This window comes from Lepidothrix coronata, unplaced genomic scaffold, assembly GCF_001604755.1.
Source record: "Lepidothrix coronata isolate B3197 unplaced genomic scaffold, Lepidothrix_coronata-1.0 Scaffold89, whole genome shotgun sequence".
NCBI lineage: Eukaryota > Metazoa > Chordata > Aves > Passeriformes > Pipridae > Lepidothrix > Lepidothrix coronata.
Window position 1 is genome coordinate 2858439 of NW_016690269.1, and position 21569 is coordinate 2880007.

The 21569-nt window shown below is 40.6% G+C and overlaps 1 protein-coding gene across 1 annotated transcript; it reads left to right on the forward strand.

Annotated features, from left to right (window-relative positions):
- The first annotated feature begins 8878 nt into the window (after positions 1–8878).
- On the forward strand, positions 8879–16574 carry NXNL2 (nucleoredoxin-like 2). Its single transcript, XM_017821128.1, has 2 exons — positions 8879–9182; positions 16035–16574. The coding sequence occupies exons 1-2, from the start codon at positions 8881–8883 to the stop codon at positions 16201–16203; spliced, it is 471 nt and encodes a 156-aa protein (XP_017676617.1). The 5' UTR covers positions 8879–8880; the 3' UTR covers positions 16204–16574.
- The last annotated feature ends 4995 nt before the right edge of the window (positions 16575–21569 follow it).

Consider the following 21569-nt stretch of genomic DNA (forward strand, 5'->3'; position numbering starts at 1 on the left):
GGAAAAGGTTGGGTTTCTGCAATTTAGGATTTAACATTAAGGTCTAAAAGAAGAAGTAAGAACAGATCAAAGAAACTTACAGGTATGTTCTTTCATTCTCAACCACTGGATAATAGATTTCCACTGTTTTTACACAGTTAGAAGCATTTTTTTTCAATCCAACTCTTGTTTCTTTTTCAGTAAGTTCCTGCCTTGGAACGTTACAGCACTTAACTCTGCCAATATCAATACCACACTGGTTTAATTTATTTCAGAATTGGCAGCCTGAGAAAGTTATCAAGCTAGTAGTGAGCATTTTTTCTGCTCTTCCCACTGCCTTGTGAGTTTCCTGATTTCCAAACTCTGAGTGTAGAGCTGCATATGCACAATACACACCTGTGTATGCACAACAGAAAGCAGCTGAGGTCTCAGCAGTGTAAGGTGGTGTCAGCACTCCCCTGTTCTACTTGGATGTTAATTACAAATTTCTGCACAGTATCCTTCTGGAATCATATATGATTTGCATAACTCACTTGTACACAACTTGTGTAAATGGTTTTTCAGCCTGACAGTTTAAAAACCCCTCTGCTTTGGCACTGGTTCCACCCACGCCCATGCAATTAATCCTTAAATTTCCTTGTATTCAATGGGGTCTGACATTTACAGGTCCTTTTTGACTATTTTGATGCCGTGTTGTTCCTCAGGTCTAAAAGACTGATCTGTTCAAAGCTGACTTTGGTATTGAAAATGGACATCTGCACATTTACTTTGATTTGCATAATCTCGTTACTTTGTAAGGATGTTCCACCGTGACCTCACATGTGAGAGGCGTATTTTTGTCAACTAAAAAAATCAGCACAACTTAACACTACTTTAAACACTCATTCATGTTGATCAAAGTGGTTTCAGATAAACTGACACTATTTTGGGAGGGGAGAAGAGTTTTTTTTCTTCCTTTTTTCAGAGATTGTTCAGTGACAGGGCAGCATTCTTCTGGGTTTTGGGCTGATGCTTCTTAGTCCTACTGCACTAACTAGCTACATGTGGTGTATTCAGCTTTGAAATGGACTGTGGGATGTCTGCTTAAATTATGTTCATAAAGACCTTTACCACTGGAGCCATGCACTGGGAACACTGTCATACTTTCCATAAAAGCTGTCATTAATTTGATTTTACAACACTGTTTACTAACTTCTAGCCATTTTTAACTTATATTTGTCTAACTTAAGCTCTCATTAATTTAATGAGTCAAAACAAAATTAACCTTTCAATCTGTAAGAGCAAAATAAATCAACACTAATAGCAGAAGCACTAGAGAAGATAAAACGATTCTAAGGTTATACCTAAAGTGTAGAAAGGATAGCAATTTTTGCAAGCAACTTTTTGCTACATTGCCACACATTTCATCATGAAAGTTGAAACTGAGTCCTGCTGGGAATCCTCAGTATTTCCCAGCATTGTTCACTCATTGGGTTCTCTGCCTTAAAAGGATATCAGTCCTGCCTGGCACAAAATTCCCTCCTATTGTTAGTGTGGCTCAGAGTATTGTCTACTCAGAAGCTGGCAGACAAGAAGTAAAATGAAAGGGCAAGTTACAGTGCAGCTTTATGAAACAATGAGGTAAAAAAGCTAACTACTCTGATTCAGAACTTCTGATGGTAGGGGAAAAAAAAAACAAACAGAAAATAACGAAAGGACCCATTATCTAATGATCATGAGCTGCAAATAAGAGTTCATTCTAAAAGAATTGAAAGTAAGACTAAACAAAAGGATGCTTATAGTGTGTAAGAAATTTATTGTTTTACTGAAGATAATAAAGATTAATTATTGCTCACAAGGGGCAGTGCTTTCTAACACTGTAGATACAAACATCCTGGCCTTTGACTTCATATTGCAAGACTAGAAGATGCATAGCATTTTGACTTCCACAGATTTAGTCTACTACATGGAAATTCTCATATTTAAAATAAACTATGCAGGCAAATGGCCCAAATTAACATCATATGTGCTCCAAATTCTGAATTTTTACTTCCAACGAATACCACTCTTGCGGATTACAAAATTACAACTACCTAAAATTGCTACTAATTGTTACTATGTAATCATACTCCTACAGATAATCTGAAAGTTTGAAAAGGAAGATCTGAATTGCTTCAGATTTTTAAAGAATACGATCATGTATTCAGGAAGGAAATACTTGAAGAGTGCTGAAAACTTCACCGCAGAAAGCCAGTGATGCACTTCATGCTTTGTTTTGAGATGCTCCTTCGTGGAATATAAACATTTTTTTGCACTCAGCATAGGTTCCGGAGTGCAAAGATAAGTGATGCTGATGAGTATGTCTTTTTGAGTCAATTAATAACAAAGAAAATATGCACTGTGCTGTTAAGACAAATTTGAATTCTGTAGACCTTTGCTTTTTGGTAAACTATCACTGCAAGCATTTTAGAAATAACTAATGCCATTTCAATGTTTGTTTGGGTTTTCTCACTGGGATTAGTCACCAACCTTGAATGGCTGCCTGGCAGAGTAAAGGTGCAGGGTAACCACCAGAGAAAAGGGTGCCATGGAGTGAAGTCACCTGGGACTGAAACCTGAACTGCCTTTGAGGATGGCAGTGAGACAGCAGGCTCCTGCACGGTATGGCAGCGACTGAACCTTCTGTTTACTAGCCTTTCTACCAGAGCTGTAAGGATATAAATAGTTCTGAAGCAGTAATCTCTTATGCACTGGGCCAGGTTAAGGTTATCCCACTGTGTAGTGCTGTCTTTGCAATGTGATTCACAACAGGTAAGGAGGGCTCTGTCTTGGCGCTCTGGTACTGGGGGTGTCCTGTCACACTCCAGGTCTGTTACTTGTTTTCAAGATCCAAATTCAGAAAGAATTTGTGCCCCAGCCAACTGGAGGTGCAGAATGAAATGTGGTCTTACTGCGAATACCAAAGACTTATGCTTTGAGGCTTCTTTAAGACTTAGCTGTTTGTTTATGGAGACAACATGTAGAGCTTCCAGGTCCTTGCATCCCAAACCCAACTTCCTGCCTCTTTACCATGTCCCATTTGCAGTGGTCTGTTCCTGTGGCTTAGCCCCACAGCCCTCCCTGGAGCAGCCATTTCTCAGAGTTAGCAGCCTTAACAATCTCTTGAAGGAGATGATTGAGCTACAGTGATTCCTCTTCTGAATTGTTTCAACCGTAGCACAAGTTTTGAGTTGAAGTTATTGTCGGAATGCAAGAACTCAAAATAGGTGTAAACTGTAATAGTATAAATGCCAAATGCTGGCAGCAGAAAGGTTGTAGGGGTGGCCTCTGTGAGAAAATAGATGGGGACACAGCCAACCCCAACAGTCCCACTGCAGGACATGGCTGAGCCCATCAGCCAAGCTAATGGCACCTCTGGAAAGAGTAATAGAGAAGGGGTACAGAATGCTGCAAGACAGCTGTGAGAGAAATGTGACATTATGTGAGAGCAACAGCCCTGCAGACACCAAGGTCAGTGCAGAAGGAGGGGCAGAAGGCACTGCAGGCATCAGAGCACAGCTTCCCGTGCAGCTCGTGGTGAAGCCCATGGTGAGGCAGGCTGTCCTGCCACCCCGAGAGGACAACACTAGAGCAAACATCCAAGTGCAGTCACTGCAGGACCCCATGCTGCAGCAGGTGGACATTCCCTGAAGGAAGCTGCAGTCTGCGGGAAGTCCACCCTGGAGCAGGATCCTGGCAGGACCTGTGGCCCTGTGGAAAGGAGCCCATGCTGGAGCAGTTTTTCTGGCAGGAACTGCAGCGCAGTGGGAACCCACACTGGTGCAGTCTGTTCCTGAAGGACTGCAGCCCATGGAATGGACCCACGTTGGAGCAGGGAGGAAAAGTGAAAAAGCGTGAAGAGGAATGAGGAGCGACTGAAACACAAGAAGTTCCAGCTCATGAAGAACTTCTGTACGTTGAGGCTGGCAGAGCACTGGAACAGGTTGCCCTGGAAGGTCATGGAATGTCCCTCTCCGGAGACATTCAAAACCTGCCTGGACAAGCTCCTGTGTCACCTGCTCGAGGTGACCATGCCTTGGCAGGGGGAGTGGACTGTTTGATCTCCAGAGGTCCCTTCCGACGCCAACAATTCTGATTCCATGAAGGAGCAGCAAAGATGAAGTGTTATGAACTGATCACAACCCCCATTTTCCAGCTCCCTGCACCAGCTGGGAAGGAGGAGGTAGAAAATTCCGTAGTGAAATTGAGCCTGGGAAGAAGAGGGAGGGAAGCTATATTTGGGTTGGTCTTTATTTGTTACCATCCTTCCCTATTTGTAATTGGCAATAAATTAGTTTTCCCTAGGTCAAGTCAGTCCTGCCTGTGATGATGCTCAGTAAACAATGTCCCTGTTTTTATCTCAACTGATGAACTTTCTCAGCACGTTTTTTCTCTCCCTGTTCTGTTGGGGCAGGGGACTGAGAGAGTAGCTGGGTGTTTTCTGGCAGTCATGCGAGGTTAACCCACCACACTAGCATAAGGATTCATTCTACTCAGCACCCACGTGTATGATTATTTTTTTTCCCCTTGGCTAAGATGATTTTCTATAGAATTGAAAATCCAAATCTCGTAAGATGACTCAGGTTGGAAGAGACCTTAAAGACCATCTAGTTCCAACCTCCTGCCTTGGGCAGGGATGCCCATGAAAATTATGTGATTATATGAAAATCAAAGTTAATGAGGCACAGGCTAGCAGGTAACACCTGAGTCTTTGACATCTTTCAGTCTCCCAAGTTAAATGTCCTTTCAGAGCTCTGAAATACAGTCACTGTTTTCTTAACTGATCTTCAACCAAGGGAACAGGTGTTATATTCTTAGGTTTTGGTTTTGGTTTTTGGTAGTGGAGTTTTTAACCTGTGATAGTCTTCTAGTGACATTGCTCTCCCAATTACTTCTCTGCTTCTAATGGTTTTAAAATTAGAGCATGTGATACTATAGGCTAGGAAATATTATGTATTCTGGGAATGTCTGTGCAAAGGGAAGGTCTTTGGGATTTTATAGTGGCTAGATAAAGCACGAGCAATTTAAATGGCAATCCCAGCCTTAAAATAACATTCCCTTCATACAAACTTACATTGGCTTCCCCAGGACCTGTTCCTTTTTTTGCTAATGAAGGAAGATACAGAGGGTGAAATGGGAATGGGGGCAACACAAAACCAAAGCTGAATACTCAAAGTATGCTCTGGTTGTATTGGTGTCACATTCTGAGTGTGTAATGAACATAATAATCTAACAAAACAATAGGTCATTTCAAGTGTATCTTTTAAAGATGAAGCTTGAAAATGTATTATTAGGCTGAAATGATGCCATTATACATGACAAGCCTTTTAGTAGTGTCCTTTCCTTTTCTGTAAATAAAAATAATATAATCCTTTTGTGCTTTAAAATATAGACCTCTCCATGAAAACTAATATTGTGAATGTTCTCCTGAAATCACTGGTTTGATTAAATCACTCAGTCAATCTAGCTGGAAGAGAGGCTGCTTGAATAACAGTCTGAACTCAAATGAAACTAGAGCGGAGTTTTACTACAGTGTTCTTCCACTTCTGCAGGTACAAATGCTGTTCCCTGTTGCCATGCAGCTGCTGCTGTATTAGATGACTCTGCTTTGCTTCCCTGTTGTACCTGCTTGGGAGTCAGAAACACTACAGCACTGGTATTTAGACTATATGGCACTATTTGGCAATTTGACATGCACTGATCAGGATAAAGTTAGATGCAAAGGATGGTTGAATCAGGCTTCTCATACTGCAAGGAGAAATTCGTACACCTTTGCTATTTTCCCAATGTTCAGCACTGCTAATTTTTAAATAGAGAAAATGAAAAGAATATCCCCCTAGTTGCTGCACTTCCTGTAACAGACTTTTGACATAGCTAGAATCTACTAATAGATTTCAGTATTTCCTGATTAAAAGGAATAATATTCCTTGTAAACTCTCAAATCCAGCTAATATAGAAGTATTTGTAAGGGCATTCTTTCATCCTTGCTGTATGTGCTATTGTTTATTTACACCAGTAACTCATGTTAAAGTGGGACCCAGGGCTATGTTCCAAATGTTTGTTTAAAAATTGTTGTCATAGAATTATAGAGTCATAGGACATACTGATTTGGAAAAGACCCACGAGCACCATCTAATTCCAACTGCTGGCCCTGCACAGGACACCCACAAGAATCACACCCATGTACCTTAGATGTTGTCCAAATGCTTCTTGAGCTCTGTCAGGTAAGAATGACAAACTTTGTCCCAGTATCTCTCTTATTCAGGAAAAGTAAGATTACTTACCTCACAGCTAGCCTTTGGTGTCTGCTGCAGCATGTCATTAGGTACTAGACAGTTTGAATAACATTAATATAATTGTAATTTAAAAAAACACATGTGCTGCTTATTTGTTAAGTTTTCCTACTTGAAAAAGTGACAGCGTTTTTTCTTTTGTGTTTGGAGGTTATGTAGGGGAAGTAGATCCAAGAAGAGCTGTGGATGAACCTTCACTAAATATCTGTACCACTGCTGACTGTGTAATAATGACCCATGTGTTTGGGTCTCGTGAACCCAGCTGAGGTAAAAGTGTTCCAAATGTGTCAGCTCTGAGGAATGCTTTCAGTATCTAATAACTGCTTTAGTTGGCATCTTGTGCATGGTAAAATTTAAATTTTTTTGGCTCAGTAATTCTTTGTGTACTGGCTTTTTTCCACAGCCCATTGGTTAAAATGTTTGATTGATACAAAGAAGCTTGTTTTGCTCTTTTCCCACTGTGGAAAGTGGCTTTACCTGTTTTCTCATTGATAACTCCGATTATAATAACCCTCTGCTGTAAAGCATGTTGTTATGTATTATGAAAGTGAATTTAAAAACCCAGTTGTTTTTCCTTGTTGTATCAATGACTGCTACATATTTAAGTCCTCAATCCACTGGTATGTAAGAATAGCAATACTTGAAGTCAAAAATTCCAGTTTGATTTTGTACAGGAATAAACTGAGCACACGTCACCTCCTGCACACACACCTTTCCTTTTGAGGTCTTCTTTTTGGAACGTGTTTTTCTTCTATCCACTTGACCCAAGATTTTTGTTTATCCGCTGTCACTTTCTGTCCTGATTGAAAGGAACAAGGTATCATTTTAAATACTTGAAAATGTGAGAGAGAGCCCAAGGAAGAACCCCAGAAGTAACATAGCAATGTTGTGGGTCTTTTGGTAGCGTTCATCAAAACTAACCACCTGGCTGTAGGGTCAGCTTGAATTGGGAGATGCCTTCATCTGCCCTTCTCTTACCCGTTTTTCCTTTTATTGTGCAGATATTGCTAATTAAAAACCGTTTTCTTCTTCTGCGAAAGAAAATAGTTTAAAGGAAATATTTAAAAAGAATGTTTAAAAGAAAATAGTTCATCATTATTTTCTAAGAGATATTTTATATGCAAATTAATCATTACAAATTAGGCCTTTTTATTTATGTCCATGTATAAATTCTAGTGGAAAAACAAGAAGAATTGCTTAGGTGTTTGAAAAGTGGTTTTTATTCAAATGTAGCCTTTCTCCATTTTCGTGGACTATTGGGCTATGTCATTTTCAAACCAAAGTATCTCCTTCCATTACAGGAATGATATTTTAAACAACATAATCCTCCCGTCTTTCACATCTCTCATCAATCCTTTCTCCAACTTTTGAGTGCTGTGTTGTGCTGTTCCTCCCTTCAGACTTCAACCTGATGTCAGAAGCAGAAGAAAGAGGTGCTGTGAATGTTGCACTTCTTAAAACAGCACAAATGAGAAATTAGGCTCATCAGAGTCTTTGATTTGCCATCGCCTGCCTCTGTGAGACTGCTTGTGGAAGGATGGAGCCGAAGCCTTTGAAACCTGTAGAATCACCAAAAAGCAGAAAAAAGTTTCCATGCAAGTTCAGGCTACCACAGCTTCACTGTTGATATTCCTACCAATTTCTTCTTCAGCCAGTGAAAGTATATTTTCTCAGATATTATGAACTGAAGCAATAAGGTTCACTGTACACACAGTTTTAGTGTGAACTATTCTTTTGCTAGTTCCATTAGACACTTTGAGTATCCATTATAAACACTAGAATTGGTTCTGGGAGGTTCTGATAATTTTTTTAAAGATAAATTCTCTTCTAATTGGGTATTGTGCAATGAAAAGGAGACAATGTGGGGTTATCACCCTACCCCAATCCTTTAATTAAACTGCAATTTAATACCTCTATGGCCAAATCATCTTTAATTTCCTTATTGCAGGTTGCTTTAGGCAAAAAAGAGATTGCGTATTTGTAATACAATGTCATTTTTATTAATTTCTAACTCAGTATGAGCTGGAGGAGAAAAGCATTATTCAACCCAAGCACACAATAAATGCGCTGAAATAAAACGAGAATTCCTGTCATCTGCTTGGACAGAGAATAGACAGCCCCCTTTTATAGCCAGAATTCAGATGATTTTCCATGCTGTGAAAAAATTCAGTGCTGGACACCCGACAATAAAGAAGTTTGGTGCCAAAGCTGGCCAAGCCTTGTGGTGAGATATTCAGGGGAGAGACGGTGGAGACCACGGTGAGCTGAAGGGGCCCGATGCTGGTGCGCAGGCGATTACTGCTCAAACTTATCTAAAGTTCGACGTCTTCAGCATGGCTTGAGCTGTCCGTGCGTCCTCAGAAAGCCGATTTGGCCCTTGCAGGAGCGAGGGGCAGGGGCCGGGGCGGGGCCGCGCCCCCTTGGCTGCCGGGCGGGTATAAAAAGGCAGCGCCGGCGGCCGTGGGGGGATGAGGTGGGAGTGTGGCTGGGCTGGGGACAGTGTCCGCTGACCGCTGTCCTGGGCGGGCCGCGGCAGGAGCGTCGGTCCCGGTGCGGGTCCCGCAGCCCCGGCGGGTCCGGGAGGGACAGGATGGTGGATGTGTTCAGCGGGAGGCTCCTGGTCAGCAGGGACGGCCGCAGCGTGGACCCCGAGGAGGCCCTGCAGAACAAGGTCGTGGGCTTGTACTTCTCGGCCGGGTGGTGCTCGCCGTGCCGCGACTTCACCCCCGTGCTCTGCGACTTCTACACGGAGCTGCTGGAGGAGACCGAGCCCCCCGCCCCCTTCGAGGTCGTCTTCATCTCCTCCGACCACAGCGCCGAGGAGATGGTGGGCTACATGCACGCCATGCACGGCGACTGGCTGGCCCTGCCCTTCCACGACCCCTACAAGCAGTGAGTACCGGCGGGGCGGGCCGGTGCTCTCCGACAGCATCTGTGCCGGCAGCGCTGCCCCGAGGGCCGGGAGAGGGCGGGGGTGGGCACGGCATCCGACAGGGCAGTCTCTGACACAGAGGCCGCCAGCTCTGCCCCGCCGACCCTCGCCTGCCCTGCCGCCCGTGTCCCCGGAGCCCAGGGTATCTCGGCCGTGCCGGGCTGTCCCGGGCTGTCCCTGCGCTCCCCGGACCGTGCCGCCCGCTGGCACACACTGTGACAGCCTCTGCTCTCTGCAGGGGAGTAACTCGGCTTTAGCCCGTCCCGTCTGTAAAGAGCGCGGTTTTGCCTGCTCAATTTAGGATCCAAAACATCTTCGGGGAAGAGTTAAGTAAAGCCCCCAGGTATTAACGAGACGACATGACTAGTGAGTTAGAAAGAAACCAGTGGCAAATGAGGATCAGGTGGCTGTTTTTCAGCGCGGCAGTAGAGTTGTTACTAAGGTCGTTCTGCGTTGTTTAGATTAGCGCTCTGGGGAAAAGGCAAATGAAGAAGCAGCAAAACTCGTAGCTGAACGACTCGGACGAGAGCAGAGCAAACTGAAATATTGCAGGCGGATACGGTGTCAGCTGAGTTTAGCGGTGGCACGTTGCACGTGGTGACTCGGATGTAAAATTCCTGTGCTGATAGATTTCTAAAGAGACCTTCCTGTAAGTAGCTTGCTCATGAAAACTACAAAAGAAAAGGACGTGACTGTGTGTAAGTGACTGTGTGTAAGTAACGGGGTGAAGCATAATACCAAGAACTGTTTTGATGACCCAGGTCAAGGGTGGAGACTCATTTGAATGACTTTGAGAAATCTGATTTAGCTCCCACCGGGAAGTACAGATTGGGATTACGGGGGCAGAGGTAAAATATTTAACGACACTGAAATGTGTGTAACTGGAGAATTAAAATAAATGTAAATACTGGCTAAGGGATTCTGTGTTCCACCCCCTCCAAAATAAATAGATTGTGGAAAACATTGTTGCAGATGACATCAAAATCAGGGATATATCTTCATAACTTAATGTGAATTTTATCTTCATTAAATATAGATTGGTTAATGAAACTCCCAGCCAAATTTACTCTTCTAATAAAGAACTCTATTTTAGTGCTTCTAGTAACTTCTAGCTTTCATTTAACTCTAGATCCACCCCCGTGTGCTACCTGGGATAGAGCTGTGTAACACCCCAGCTAAAACTAACTGGGAAGAGGGTTTACTAATCTCGTTTTGTCGGTGCACTTTGACAACCTTCCTTGCCTCATTCCTGGATGCCAGCTGCCAGTTGATGTTAGGCCTTTTAATAACAGTTTCCGCTGACTTTAAAATAGATTGAAATGGCAGTGTTATTTTCCATAATACTCCAAAGCCCTCCTAGGCAGTAATTGACTTTGATATCTACTAATCATAACAGAACACAGGCAAGTTACCTGATGGAAATGTAGCACTTGAAGTCCCTGCACCCAGCAAGCTGTTCAGCATAGCCTGTGTGAGAATGGGTTTACAGCTTCAGCCTCTGTGGATTAGAGGTTTATTTCTGACTGCTCTTGCTCAAGTCACGTGGAATGGAGGTACAGAGATTGATTAATTGGCTTTTCTCTGGAAATCCACAATGTCCTTCAGAATCCTGCAGAGAAACATGGCTTTTCCCGACAGATAACTGAGAGATCGTAGTGGTTTACTGAAGAACAAAGTGCAGAGGGTTAGAAACGGCAATGTTTTTAAAGTTGTGTTTCTTGCATGTACCAACAAAGATCTTTGTGGAGGTGCTCAGGGTGCTTAGGTTGGATTAACTGCTAATTTAGTGTGAGGGATACTGGTAAAACATTGTAGACTTAGGGCAGATGGATGTGTATTCATTAAACCAAACTATAATTCTGCCTAGGTACTAATTCTAAGCAAGAATATAATTTTAAAATTGACTAACATAATTGTTTTATTAATAATATTTATTAACTTATTAATTAATATTTTTAAAGTTCCATTGAAAATAATTTGAATAGGTTATTTTGTTGAGTGTGTGAAAAAAGCATTTCAGTATCTTCAGTGGGGTTAGAATATCCTAACTGGTTACTCCAGTGTTTAAGATACATAACTGCAGCAGAGATTGATGTCTCTTCTAGACACGATAGAGCCAATTTTAAGTCTGCCATCTAAAATACATTTCAGACAGAAGTGGGGAGTTTCTTTTGGTGATGAATTTTGTCTTGTTAAGAAATAGCCAGCATTTCGACTCATAATAACACTGCAGTGTTAAGACTACCTTCAGAGAAGCAAAATGCTGAATTCAGAGCAAGATTTCAAGACTCTTCCATGCTGTCAGTCCTGACTATTTCCCTGAGATGGGACTCCACCTTTACTACTTCATGTGGTCTGTGGCATGACTAATAGGAAATACTGTTCTGATGCTTTGTCTGCACGTTAATGTAAATTTTTTTGCTGCCTGAGGCACAGGATTTTGATCCCTGAAGGGGAGTGTGAAGACAGTCTAGTAGGAGGTAGTGGGCACTAGGAGGAGAAAGGAAACAGCAGAGAGGAAAAGCAGGTGTAGGACAGAACATGCCAACAAGAAGTGCCAGTAAATGGTGCTGACATTTTAATTGTCAGACACGCTGCTGTGTTTGCACTGAACCCTGTTGTCAAAGGCACCCTTCCCTGTGAGGGTGCCTAGCACGTGCAGGAGGTCTTGCAGGCTTCCAGATAGACAGCAGGTATTTCCCGAGACCATGACCTGTGCACCTCAGTGAGACTTAGAATCACATAATTCACGTAAAAGGAAAATAAAAGGTTGTAGGCACATTTTATGTTAGGAAGCTTTAGGTATGAGGGTGTATTGACACCTGCAGGAATACTGGGAGGGGGTCAGTTGCCAAAAACAGAGGCAGAAGAATAACATTAAGTGTCTTAGCAGTTCTTAATCTTTTTAGACTCCTCTCCCAGAATCTCAACAAACACTTTAAAATTGAATCCCAACCGTGTGACGTGCGTGCTTATGCGTCTAACCTTTAACAGTGGAGAAATTTTACTTCATTCACTTCATGTAGAAATTTCAGAAGTAAAAGAAAATACTTACAGCTGTGCATTAGAGGGTGTACTGCTAGAAGCAGATTAGCAAGGTGGCCATCACTTCCGAGTGAAAGCTGTTAAAATTCAAATATCAGACATCACATTACACATAAGTGTAATATGTACGTTCCCAAGATTGCAGTAAATTTGCCCCATGTTTTTTACATCCTAAAAACCCTCTTGTGATGCTTAAACTTTTACATGAAAGTGCTCACTTATGCCATGGATCAGCCCCCTCCTTTCTTCAGGAATCATAGAGTTATATGATATGGAATATTCTTTGGCCAGTTGGGATCAACTGTCCCAGATGTGTTTCCTCCCAACTTCTTGTGCATCCCCAGTCTACTCGCTGACATGGCAGCATGAGAAACAGAAAAGGCCCTGGTGCTGTGTAAGCACTGCTCAGCAATAGCTAAAACAAAGTTATTTTGGTAACATAGCACCCTGCAAGCTGCTGTGAAGAAAATTAGCCCTGTCCCAGCCAATGTCAGTATTATCTAGAAATATAAAATCCACGCTCTCCGAAATTTTCATCCAGCCTTCTCACAAGGATCAAAAGACCTAACAATTGCTATGACTTCCAGTTTGTCTCAATCTCAGTGTCAGGTGTGGGGCTAGGAGCTGGGCTTGATGATCCTTGTGGGTCCCTTTCAACTCAGCATATTCTGTGATTCTGCGAAATGAAGGTTGCCCTTTCACGTTCAAACCTTCATGGCCAAGTTCTGACAAAGGATTTGACTGAAAGATTCCCTGTGACTGTCCAAAGGTTACTCACTCAGTCTTCCATAGCTATTTTTTTAATAGCTTTCCTTCTGCTTTGTCTGTTTGGGTCTTAAGATTTTTCTAGTCAGTAAGACACAGTATAGCTTTACTCTTAACTGGGGACACTGAGACAACTGAGTAAGAATGTCATCATTTACATCACTGTATTTTACTCTGAGTTGAGTATGCCTTTGTAGCTCATGATATTTCCATTTATGTTTAATGATTTCATAGGTTATCTTTGCAGTTAGTCCCATGGCACATGTGTCACTTGTGCAGGTGAGTGAGTCATGGGATTTTAGATCCCTGTAGGAGAGGGTGATCTTAACAAGTTTTAAAAAGCAATTTTTGTAAGCACAAGTACACAGTGGTTAAGAAGCATTGCTTGCAGAACTGTTCCTGAGCCACCTTCAGGTCCACTCTCTTGTAGGTTGCAAATGTAAGCAAAATCTGTGCATTCTTTGGTCTGATTTGATGCAAGCAGCCTTCAGCCAAGAGGCTGTGTAAACAAGATGCTGTGCTGGAGTGGATCATCCATCTATGCATTCCCTCAGGAAAGCAAAGTGTAAGTTTCCAGTCTCCATAGCAAATCACCTTCAGCTTCCTACTCTTCTGTCTCTGCTACAACTGTGTTGGGCATCCCAAGCTAATTTATTGTCCACTGAACCAACAGAAAGCATCTTCCACCCCACCCCCTTGTTTGTCATTCAAGTGGTATGGGGTGATGGGATTTTACACAGCTTCTACATGAACTTGCTTTGGAATGTTGTTGGTGTTTTTCCTCCCATTTTAGCAGGTTCGGGAAAGGTTCTATGGAGATTCTTGGTTGATTGCTTTTATTTCAGAATTCACACTGAGGAAGCAAACCTATTTCTATAACTTATTATTGCTGCTTCTGTATTATTTCCTGCATTATTGTACAGCCAATGTAATGGCAGAGCAGACTCCTTCACCTGTTGATTTTAATTCTCTTAAACAAAAATACAGAAGGGAAGTAATGTTTCAGGAATGCCTTGCCTGGGCCAGTATTTCACTTCACTCTTATTTTCTGTATTTTGTCTTTTTTTTTTTTTGCCCCCAGGAAATCATGGAGAATGTCTATATCAGTGCCACGTGTTTTTTAACAATGTCTATATTTTTTTTTTCTACTCAAAGTTCTTTGAGTTTTGAACCTCACCTAGCAAATGTTCTTGCTTGTGGTGATGGTGCTCAGGCACTACATTTTCTTTTAGTATTTACATTTTGTTTTGAAAGAGATGTTCATATTTTGGAATTTGGCTCTTCTGTTATTGTTTGTGTCTGTCCTCTGGTTCTTCTAAAGGTGCTTAATTTCTGTTCACTTTTATTGATATAAAACAATGCAGGAAGGTGATTTTCCACAAAACAGGTCATATTTGTTTTGGCAAGGTTTTTACTTTTAGCTGATCTCTTGTAGTTCACTTAACCTATTTCTTACACCCCTTCTGAAACATGTGACTTCTTCCTCAAAAGCTGATTACATTTTTTGCTGGAAACAATTTAGACTGCACACCCCTTATGCCTCAGATGTAGATTTTATGTTCCTCACTTTTCCTGTTAGATGTCTGTCACCGTAGCTTGCATTCCTGCCACTAAAACTGTGGGATATTGCTTGTGAGGACTATGTGCTGGAAGGTGTTTTCTTTAACTTCTAAAATGAAACATTAGGATTTTATTAGAATCAATGTTGTTTCATTCACGGCTCTCTCATGTGAACATCTACTACAATGAGTAGATGTGCCAAGGAGGTGGGTAATAGTTTTTCTGCCTTTTAGCTTACTTTGAAAAGGGTGAGGAAACCACTCTGGCGTGGTTCTGACTCTTTGACCATCAACCTGTTTCTCTGCCTGATGATTTGTATTCAATAAAGGTTTACTTTTCTTCTTTGGACATTCAGTGTTAGTGAAAGTAGTGGCTTTGCTGTTGCTGTGTGTTTGGAAAGGATTTGGTTTTGCAATGTCCTGAAAAACGTGGAAGGAAGCTTCAGACACTCATTATCTGCTTTTCTTTCTGAGTTGGAGCTGGGGCCATGAGCTGGGTCTGGAGTTCCTGGAAATGCTTGAAACTAACTCTTCTAATTGACCTGCACTCTCAGCAACTAACTCTGCTTTTGTCTGAAGTCCACTGAGAAGTTTAATGAACTCGGAGCTCACCTACAGTCTTGTAACTGCTGCAGCTGTGGTTAAACAAAATTCATGCCAAAAAGTTATTCAGTCCTAGTGACGAAGCTTTAGTTTCAAAAATTTTTGTCCTGAATTTTACCTTCTCATTTGCACTGAAATGTCAGCCTTTCAAGCAAGGTGAATTCCTTGCACAGGAGATACGATCATTCTATAAAGATAGACCCTTGTGCCTTGCTCTTTGCCTCTTCTTTATTTTGTCCTGTAACAAACAAACTAGTGTTAAACTGTTTTCCTTGGGGTGTTTTTCATCTTGCCATTTCCCTGGCCTGTATCATGCTCAACTGAGGTGGCTTCCTATGCTGTGTTCTCTGATTCTTTCTCCCGTTTTCCACTTCAGTTTTTAGTTTCTTTAGTTTGCATCTTACTGATATCTTCCAACTCATCTATATGAAGTACAGTGAATTCTGTTTTACTATGTCACGTGGCTGATATTGCACAAATATCAGCCTTCTCTGTCTTGTTGAATTACTAGTCACGCCTTGTTATTTTCTGTGTGCTGGTGTCAGCAAGTGTTCTTGTTTCTCTTTGCATGTTTTGTGTCCTCACAAATGTTATTTTTGTTTCCTGCATTAATAGCCTGTTTTCCATGTGGCTTTAAGTCTCTGAAAGGCTCTGCTCCTGTGGAGACTGCAGGCAGCAGGGAAGAGCAGTCACAGGAAGGATGCTGCTCTGTCCCAGACTCACCACTTCTGCTCTCCCGTGGTTCCTGAGTGGAGCAGCCTTCATAAGAGATTAGGACTTTTCTTAAAATGCTCCCAATGGTGTGTTTTATTTTTAATTTGTTTTTTTTTCCCCCCTCAGTGATCTGAAGAAGAAATACAACATAACAGCAATTCCTAAACTGGTGATTGTGAAACAGACTGGAGAAGTCATTACTGACAAGGGAAGAAAACAGATCAGAGACAAAGGGCGATCCTGTTTTCGGAACTGGCTTGAGAGTGCAGATATCTTTCAGAATTTTTCTAGCTAAAAATGGCAAATGGAAACAAGAAAAGGCATCATGGAAAACTTGGTAGAGCTCTGAAAGGGCTGTTGCCTTGTTCAGAATAAGAAGGGTAAGGCTTATTTGTCTTTGCTTGTAAATAAATTTTGGGTTTGACTTGAAGATCAGCTACTCCAGTAAGTCATAAAATGCTATTATTGTTTTATTTGTTCTATCTATCTACTGTATTCAATATGAACCAAAGCATTCCTTATAATACTGAAGAACTTCAAAAGAATAAGCTGTTTTAGATGGTAATAATGGAAAACTGTACAATCTATGCAAACACTTCTTTTGCAAAGTCAGTACAGTAAAAATAAATGCAGAAAGACCTGTTTTGTTGATGACAGTTTTTTTAGGTGATTTTATTAATTTCATTTTATTAAGAAAATGAAATTGTTTGCTTTAATAAATAACTGTTTATGAAATGTCTCTTGTGTCTTCCTTATTCATCTTAAGAAAATAATCAGAAAATGTCATGATTTTTAAACAGAACACGTTTGTCAGTAATTAAAAAATATTCTTTTATTTTACTTTTTTTTGTGGGATTTATTTATATTTATTTATAGTTCCGCTTAATAGTTCTGCTTAGTTTTCTTTATCCCTGGATTTTAAATCTTGTCCCCTAATAAGCTAAATTTGGGATTGGAACAAGGTGACCTTTAGGGTCCCTTCCAACACAGGAGTCCTGATTCCTCAGAACAACAGAAGTGTTTTTTCTGCAGGCACTGTTTTTCATGCCTTGGGTTGAAGGGTTTCCACTTCACCCTCATTTTATTGATTGCCATGTCTCTTCTGCAGTCATTGGCTTACTGATCCCACCCACAGCTGTCTCCCTTGTTTGTTGAGGAACATTTGCCTCATCATGAGAAATCTCAACCAAGAAGGTCTGAAGTTTAATGTGTGTGAATAATTTTACCACTTAATAACACAATTGTGTCATTTTCTTGTAATGGAGGGGAAAAAAAATCTTCCCTGAAGAGTGAGAGGGAATATTTGCAAAAAGTCATGTGCACTTCACAGTATATCAAAGAGCAGTATGTCAAAGGCCAGAGAAACTGAATTTAAAATGAAAAATTATAGCTCTAGAAAGTGTTCAGCAGAGTTGTGAGTTCTGAGCATCTTATAGCTGTTCTTAAAATTGCATCTGGGCATACCACAGACAATTTCTGATTTTTGCCATCTAGCCATGTAAAAATATTTGTGTTCTTTTCCAATGAATGCTTAGGTCCTTAGTGGATTTTTTGTGCCAGTGATATGTAGGCACTGCCTGGTGTTCTGAGACCAGGTCATGGCAAATATATTTCAAACGTAAGAATAATAAAAGTGCTTCCAAAAGTTTTAAAATATGCTGCCTGAATGTGGAATAAATTATACAGCAAAAGTATCCACTGTGACCTATTACCAGGCATCAGGCATTACTTCAGCCAAGTTAACTTGTTTCACTGTTTGTCTATATGCACATATGTGGAAAGAATCAGTATTTCACTACTGAGATGGACTCTGAATAATTGACACTAATTCAGTAACATGGATCCGAAGTAAAATTCAACTGGGAAATTCGTAGTGATGCAACAAAGACATGCACTGCACAAAATGCTTGGTTTGCCCTGAATCAGGGAGTGGTGCTTCTGCACACCGGTGTTTGGAAGCTCAGGAAATTTGTTTTTCTAGTCAGTGCTGGAAAAATTTACGTGTGACATGGATGATTATCAATGAATACTAGTACTTTTTTCAATGTAGGGAAGAAAAATGCATTTTTTTAAAATACAACAGTAGACAGTAGCACCATGATATTGATTGATGCTGCACACTCATAAGGGAATCAACTGGAAACCAGGTAAGGTTAAGAGGAGGAGCATCTTCCTTATTTCACTGGACAAGATATTGCTCATTATTAGTAAATGATTTATGGATCAACGCATGATAAGATTACTTAAGAAACTATGGTGTTGATTTTTTTTTTTTTGTTAAAATTTATAGAGATTTGCTTTACTAAAAAAATGTGGCAAGGATTGTGAGTTGATGCTTTGTGAATTGGTCCATTGGGATCCGCTGACTTCTGTGGGACTGACTTGCTGCAGGATCTCCTTGACTACAGAACATATCACCTGGGAAGAGCCAAAGCAGGCTGGTGGCAGATTCAGACATGAAATAAACATTATCATCAGAAAGGCTATGAACACCTCTCTTTGTTAATCTTTTATTTCTGTGACTCTTCATCCATATACAGCCCTGCTACCCACAAGGCATTCCTTCTTCCTCCTGCAGAACTGCTGTTTGCAAAATTTAATAGTCCTTTTCCCGTTCAATATTGTCAAATAAGTAAAATTTATTAGTAGAATTTTTAAAAACTGGATTTCTTATTAGTGCTATGTGTTTTAAAAGGAAGAATAGTGCCACATATTTAAGATTTAAACTTTCAAGGATAATTGTTTTCATTATTTGTCTCTGAAATAAAAGACCCCAAGCACCTTGTCTCTGTTGGCATTATGGATTAATTTTTAATTCTGCTTTTTTTGATTCTTTCTGAGTTAGGGTCACAAGAAGCCTTTCAGCCTCAGTCACCACAGACATCTCCCTGCTGAATACTCTCTACTGAGGGAATATTTTTAATCTGCCAACAACAAACTCTTGACTTTCTCTGACATATATTTTATGCATATGTCTTCTAATTAGCAAATTAGCTGTACCAAATGAATTCTTATTTCTGTCTTGTGTTTGTCTTACAGTGTCATTGTAAGACTATTGGTTAAAATATCAAAATCAACATCTGACACTAATCAAAAATAAACACAAAATTATCTTAAGCAGTGGCCTTTGCAGCTACAGAGACCCTCAAAACCAAGAAAATGGGATAGTTGAAATGAAGGGATTTGGGACCCACTTAAGTTTACCTTCATCTCATGGCAATGGCCACTGGAATTTAAGCATGGGTTCCTGTAGTTTGCAGAAGAGGTCTCTAAACCAAAACTAACTCGAAAAAATTGTCATTGTCTGCCTGCTGTTGCTTGGATGTGGTTTGGCAGCAGCTCTCTTGCCCTGCTGCTGCTGACTGGCTTGTGGAAGAACACAGACCAGGCAGAGGTGCTGAGTCAGTCCAGCATCTACCTTGAGTTAAAACTAGTACCACGCACACGTGCATGCCTGAAGGTTATATTCCAGTCCTTTCCTCGTGAAGTTAAACGTGCCTGTGACTACAGTTCCCCTAAGTTTAACAACTTCTTGTTATGGATAAAACAGTGAACCAAGTAGAAAAGGCCAAGATCATCTTTTCTGTGCGTTATGTAGGAAAAGAAGTTCATTGATCCAGTTACAGGATTTCAGGTCATCCTCAGCTGTGCTAAACATTTAGCTGGTAAATACAACAGTAATGGTCTGTCATTAGTTGTCTCACACAAAACCTTCCTTAAAGAGACAGGATCTAAAGAATGTATTAAAATACATGTGCATAAATGTGATTTTTTTTCTTAATCTGTGTTTAACTTCACATATTAACACAATTTTTTTGAGAACTTGCAATGAAAGGAGCTTTCATGCTCACACATTTCAGCCTTTGGATCTGTTACATACAAGATTCTTCTGCAAGCTCTGTTGAGAAAACTACAAGTCTTATGGCAGAATGTGATGTGACCATGATAAATACCTGTGCTGTAGACCCAGTTATGACTGTCAAAACTCCTACATTTTCTCTGGAAACAGAAAAATGGAAATTACTGAAGTTTTTGTCACACCCAACCTGTTTAATTTTGAGATTTGGGCTGAAGAATAAAGATCTAAACTAGGTATTTGGAAATTTCTTGAAATGCTGTAATGATATCTTGATATGCATTTTTAATACTAACTTAATCTTACACTTTGCATCTCAACTGAGGGTACATACAAAATGAGATATCAGCAGCTCTTCTTGCAGTAAGAGTAAAAACTAGGCTGCAAATGGGTCTTCTTCAGAGCATAAGTAATAGTTGATTCATACATGACAGCATTTTTTTTTCGCTTTTCATACCATTTCCATCCTGTGCACAATCTGGTTTTGCCTTTTGTACAGCTGATTTATTTGTTAAGACCAAACACAGGTGAGAGTCAGTTCTAACTGTTATGTGTTCTCTGTGCAGACAATGTACCTAAATGGGCAACCCTAAATTTTCTTCTGTCAGTTTCCATGAAGATGGACACAGAAATGAGTAAATCCAAAGAGAAATGGATTTAAGCCCTCTACCTCCTCAATTTCATTTGAATATCTCTAGATCATGTTCAAAACATACCTTTCTGATATTAAGAAATGCTGTCAGTGCCAGCTGAAAAAATCACTATGAAAAGTGCCGTTTCTATCAAAACCTGCATTTAAGCACAGGGGCACAGTCCCAAAGAAATACTTCAAGCAGAACTTGAAGTCACTCAGCACAGGCGTTTTCCTAGACTCCTTCTTACTCTCTGGATAGGAACTGAGATGCCAAGCCCTAACAATTCAGATAGATAGATAAATGTGTGCAGGAGGCTGTAAATAGACACAAGTGCTGTCCTGGAAATGTTTGTGCTACACTATTCCAGTAACTCTGCCTACTTAGATTTTCAGGACATTGATAAATCAATAGATACTTGGAACAATAAACAACCATTTTGCATAGGCAGTAGCTAAACATCCTCAATCCTTCTTACACTAATAACCTTCGGAGCATGCACAGGGCTTCAAAGAACATGTTTTCCAGAGATTGCTGTTTTTCTGAGCGTAACATGAGGTCACATTTCCCATGCAAACATGAAATTTATCAGCATTGCTGTGCTTGGATAAAAAAAAATGTTTCCAAAGGAAATTATTTTACTTGAGTAAGTAAGGCTTTGTCCCCAGACAAGGCTGTTTAGCAAGATTATGTGCTTTGGTAGTTCCAGTTTGGTTTTCAAAGGCGTCAAGTTTCTGGTACGACAGCCAGGGGCCCAAGCTCTCTTTAACAGCTCTCTTAAACATACAAGAGGATATTTTTAGCCATGTTTTATTTTTGCAGCCATCTACTGGTTATGTTTATTTCCAACTTTGAAATTAAAAACAATATTGTGAGCCTCAAATAGTACATTGGGGCTTATAATCTCTACTTCATTGTGCAAGCGACTGTCACTTTGCTCCTAATTTCTCCCAGTATAATGTATAATACCATAATGCATGCCATCTCTGAGGACTGAGATGTTTGAAGGGTTCCCTGGAGCTCCAGGTATGGTAATGCATTATAGTTTATATATGCTAGCATGCAGCTGTATCTTGCTGGCATCACCAAAGCAAAATTCCATCATTTACACCTTGGTACCTTCTTTCTACAACGTCCTAAAGCTTCTACCACATGTAGTCCTATGTGGTGAAG

What these genes read in the sequence shown, in the direction of transcription:
- NXNL2 (XM_017821128.1), top strand. Translation starts at nt 8,881, where the DNA reads ATGGTGGATGTGTTCAGCGGGAGGCTCCTGGTCAGCAGGGACGGCCGC. An exon ending in TTCCACGACCCCTACAAGCA is followed by an intron (nt 9,183 to 16,034) that starts GTGAGTACCGGC and finishes TTCCCCCCTCAG; the next exon opens with TGATCTGAAGAAGAAATACA.